This window comes from Saccostrea cucullata, unplaced genomic scaffold (assembly GCF_032062105.1).
Source record: "Saccostrea cucullata isolate Sc308-1 unplaced genomic scaffold, CSIRO_AGI_Scuc_v1 ctg17161, whole genome shotgun sequence".
In the NCBI taxonomy this organism is placed as follows: Eukaryota; Metazoa; Mollusca; class Bivalvia; order Ostreida; family Ostreidae; genus Saccostrea; species Saccostrea cuccullata.
The window spans coordinates 3100-7595 of record NW_026938062.1 but is presented as its reverse complement, the minus strand read 5'-3'; the positions used below and the strand labels follow the sequence as shown (position 1 = coordinate 7595).

General features: G+C 34.6%; 1 protein-coding gene across 1 annotated transcript; it reads right to left on the bottom strand.

Annotated features, from left to right (window-relative positions):
- Positions 1-352: 352 nt before the first annotated feature.
- On the bottom strand, positions 353-1042 carry LOC134249344 (uncharacterized). Its single transcript, XM_062731702.1, has one exon. It carries the CDS (start codon positions 1040-1042, stop codon positions 353-355), a length of 690 nt encoding a protein of 229 aa, XP_062587686.1.
- Positions 1043-4496: the final 3454 nt, after the last annotated feature.

The window sequence follows — 4496 nt, the reverse complement described above, 5'->3', positions numbered from 1 at the left end:
ACCATTAATGTCAAGCAAGTGGACACTAGTGAAATTCTCATGAAGAAAAGGATAGCTATTACACACTAAAATGTGTCCCAGAACATCTGTACATAAACCACTGGGCCGGAATCCAGTCTGAGACTGAGACTGATGACCAGCGTAAGAAAACCGGAACTCTTCTGATGCGGTCACCACCATTACCTTACAGGCTTCCGAGTCAGATGTACAGATGTCACCATTGATATTCTCAGTGATGTAGTTAACACTTTGGTAAAGAGATTGTCCTTCATCATCCCACTGTATGTCCTATAACTTCCGTCCTTCTCTGTTGTATCTAGTTATTTTGTTGTCTCTATTTTTCTCCACCCGACTAAATGTGTCCATTGATAGGAGAGGAGTAGATGGCTCCAGGTTCCCAGCTCCTTGTCTGGATAAGTTTGTTGATGAACGTGTCACTAGTTACCCTGTTTACAGTGTTTTTGCTGTTATCTGTGTAAAGAAGTTCTCCTTTTGACATGACAGTGTGGTTACCTATGGTATTCCATGTAATGGTTGATATTTTCTGTAAGATGTTTCCTTCCATATCATACTGAATGAGATTCCCTAGGCCATCACCGGTCCAAAATTTATTAGGGGGCAAGGGAGACAAATGGTAAATGTTATTTCCCTGGATAGTGACGTCATTTACTTTTGTGACAGAAGAAAGCTTAAACCTTTCCAATGAATTTACTTCAATTTCACCAAAATATTTGGCTATTTCTCCTTTTTGTAATATACAGGGAGTGTAAATTGGCAGTTTAGGTTTATTTTTGTTAGGCATCTTCAGAGAAGCTAATGAAAATTCTATATAGAAGTCCATGAGTTCAGTGTGTTTTATGCATGAAATTTTACTCTCATAGTCTGAAATCAATTTTTCCAGGTACTTCATGTAGTCCTCTGTTTCTATCTGTTGTGCCACTAAATCATTTAGGACAGAGTTCTCGATCTCATCCAGTTTTTTGTTATTATCAGTCAGTATATTGTCAACAGTCTCCTTCAGTTCATCTGCTCTCTTCTTCATGGAAACTCTAAACTTGGCAATTTCTTTTTCGACATTATTTCCCTTTTCTCCAATCGAATTGACACTGTCTCTAGTCCCAGGAATTACTGTTCTCCAGATCTCATTTATTTCCCTCTGGCATTGCTGTAGAAAGTCATTGTAGATGGTTTCAAGGTCACTGAATTCATGGTCACTGTGATTTTGGGCAAAGCATATAGAGCAGATAGGATCATAACAATCATCACAGAAGACATCTAAATCTTCTGTGGGGTGGATCCTGCATTTCTCTGAAGGAAGTTTTCGTTTTCTCTTGTGATAGAGGGCAATCTCATGTCCATTGTCCTGCTCTAGATGGGGCTGTTTGCAATTGTCACAGATTCGCTGATGACAGGTATTGCAGTAAAATTCAGAGAAGTTTCTACAGGATTCCGTGTCACACTCGATGTAGTGCTGGGCTGTATCTGGTACTTGGTCCATTATTGTTATTCAAATATCTTTAAAAAAAATATTTATTATCAGATTGTAGGTAAGATGCTTAAAAATGGATATGGCTAACAATGCATGCTACCCTCTATATTTTAAAAAAAATTCTTGTAAGCTATTTTACCTTTCCTGTGATCTTGTAAATAAATCTCTTGCACACCGCCCTACAGTCGTGACTGGTGTCAGCAATCGATTATTAAAGTGTATTTACGCAATATACCAACTGCTTCAACAAAACATTTAAATCTCCATGCAGTGTTTGTAAAGGTGCAGAAGTGAAAGAGACAAAAAATGGGACTGGAATAAAACGCATTGATCTAGATAAGGTAAGCTCTGTGAAGTGGAACATTATGTCAAAGAAAAGTGTTTGGTTTTCTTTATAAATGTTTATCATAGTTAAAAGATCTGGTTTCATAATATTAATTTGTGTATATATACCTATAGTTTGCGATTTAAAAAAAAATCTATAAATCCAACAAATAACATTCAAAAATCAAAAATATAAGAGATAAAGATGAAAAATAAGACTTTTTTGATTTTACTTCCTTGCAGCCACCAAAACAAACGAAAACACACAAAAAATGATCTGTAAATATAGAAGTGACGTTCTATAATATCTAATGAGTCTCCACTTCCTATCTCTAGTCGTACTTTAGACGTGGCGCGTTTAAATGTTCATTAAACTGGAGGCAAAGTTATTGCAAGTCCTTTTGATATTTATATGGAAAATAAAATTTATCTTAAAATTACAGAGATATCTCTCATTGTAGAGAGATGTCTCTTTAAAAAGAAATATCTCCCAGCTGAAGGAGATACCTCTTAATTTTATGAGATATCTCTCTTAAAAATGAGATATCTTTTACACTATATCACTTATCCTTAGATATCTCTATGCAAGAGAGATATTTCTTCAACTTAAACAGATATCTTTTTCTCCTTGAGAGATATCTTTTTCCTGTAAAGAGATATCTCTAAACCTTTAAGACATATATATCTTTCGCTAGACAGATCACTCTTTTACCTTGATCTTCCCAAGTTAAAGAGATATTTCTCAAAGTAAAAGATATATCTCTTTTAGTTTATCGTAAGATATATCTCAAAGTGAAAGCGATATCTTTCAAACGTGTCCAAAAGAGATATCTCAAGGAAAAAAGAGATATTTCTTTTTTGTAAAGAGATATCTCGCTTCATTATTTTTATTCAAATAGTGTTTAATGACTTCTCCCTTTACCGGTAAAAAGTTTTTTATTCAAGAAAGTATATTAACGTATCTTGAAAATTCGACATATTCTACATTATAGCTTTATCAAAATGACAAGTAATTTAGTGTTGTCTAGATTTCAAATTAGTAATAATTGATTTTTTCATAAGCTCAGAAAATTCGGTCCATTGCATTTGAGATTTTCTGCATGCTTTCGTTTTTCCTGAATATATTAAATTAACTTTTAGCATGTTTATCAACGAAGTTGCCATTTTTGTGCATGTGTACATGGTACATATATTATTCTGGGTATGACATGCTCAGTCCTATTTTCTCATAGCATCGAAATTATTACGAAATTATTCCAGAAATTTTACTTCCTGTCTCGCTTTCGTGTGAAAGGGGAGAATAAATTACTCTATTTCAAGGATCACTGGAAAATATACATTTCTTTCTGTAAAAGATATCTCTATTGCTTAGAAAGATATCTTTTTTGAAATATCTTAAAAGACATATCTCTAACTAAGACAGATATCTTTTTCGATCTCATTTAAGAGTGACTTATTTTTTTTTATTTTTGCTGGAAGCTTCATCGAAAACCACTGTTGTCAAGCAAACGTCTGCACAAAATTTGATAACAATAAGAAGAAACAAGAGGCCCACGGGCCTTACAGGTCACCTGAGTATCAAGTAACAACTTTTCAACAATTAAATTTGGTTCGTCATTAAATCAGAGTGAAATCACAGTGAAATTCACAATTTTGAAAGAGGAACAATTGCTTATCATAATTATAAACTTAGCATGCTTACTCTACTTAATACCCAGAGGTAGATCAGAAAATGCACTTGCATTTTATAACCAGTTGTGCACCGCACCCCAAAGGAACCACTGACCCTGGAGCCAGATATTTCAAAATTTTGGAAATTTTATCATATTATATCTTATTTCATCATAAATGGTTGATTAATACGAAAAAGCCAGATTTCACAGCATTAATTTATTTTAGACTATGTACCCCCTCCTCTTCCTATACCCTTGATACAGGGGGCATGGAATAATAAATCATTTTGCTAGATGCACCTTTCTTCATCATAGATATATATACTTGGATCATTAGCACAATACCCAGGAGCAGAGAAGAAGATTTTCAAAAGAATTAATGCAATTTCATTATATAATCAATAGAGCTCAGCCCTATCACAGGAACCCCTGATCCAGGGGCCATAAAATTCACAATTTTGGAAGAGGCACTCTTGCTCATCATACCTATATACTTAGTTTGTTTATTTAATACCCAGGACCAGAGGAGATTTTCAAAGAATTAATGCATTTTCACTATATAATCTCTAGAGCCCCGACCTAACACAAGAACTCCTGACACTGGGGCCATAAAATTCACAATTTTGGATGAGACTCTCTAGCTCATCATAACTATGTACTTAATCAGTTTATTTAATACCCAGGAGCAGAGAAGAAGATTTTCAAAGAAATAATGCATTTTCACTATATAATCTTTTTAGCCCCATCCTAGCACAAGAACCCTTGACCATGGGGCCATGAATTTCACAATTTTGGTAGAGGACTCAATGTTTATTACATTCATGCTAACAGTTTGCCTGCTTGATGTCCAGGAGTAAAGAAGATTATTTTTAAAGATTTCATGAATTTTAGTGGTTTTGACCCCGCCCCATCGGCCCAAGGGGGGCAGGGACCATGAAATTCACAATTTTTGTTCCCCTTTACCCATAGATGCTGTATAAAAAAATGGTTGAATTGGTTCAGTGGTTTCA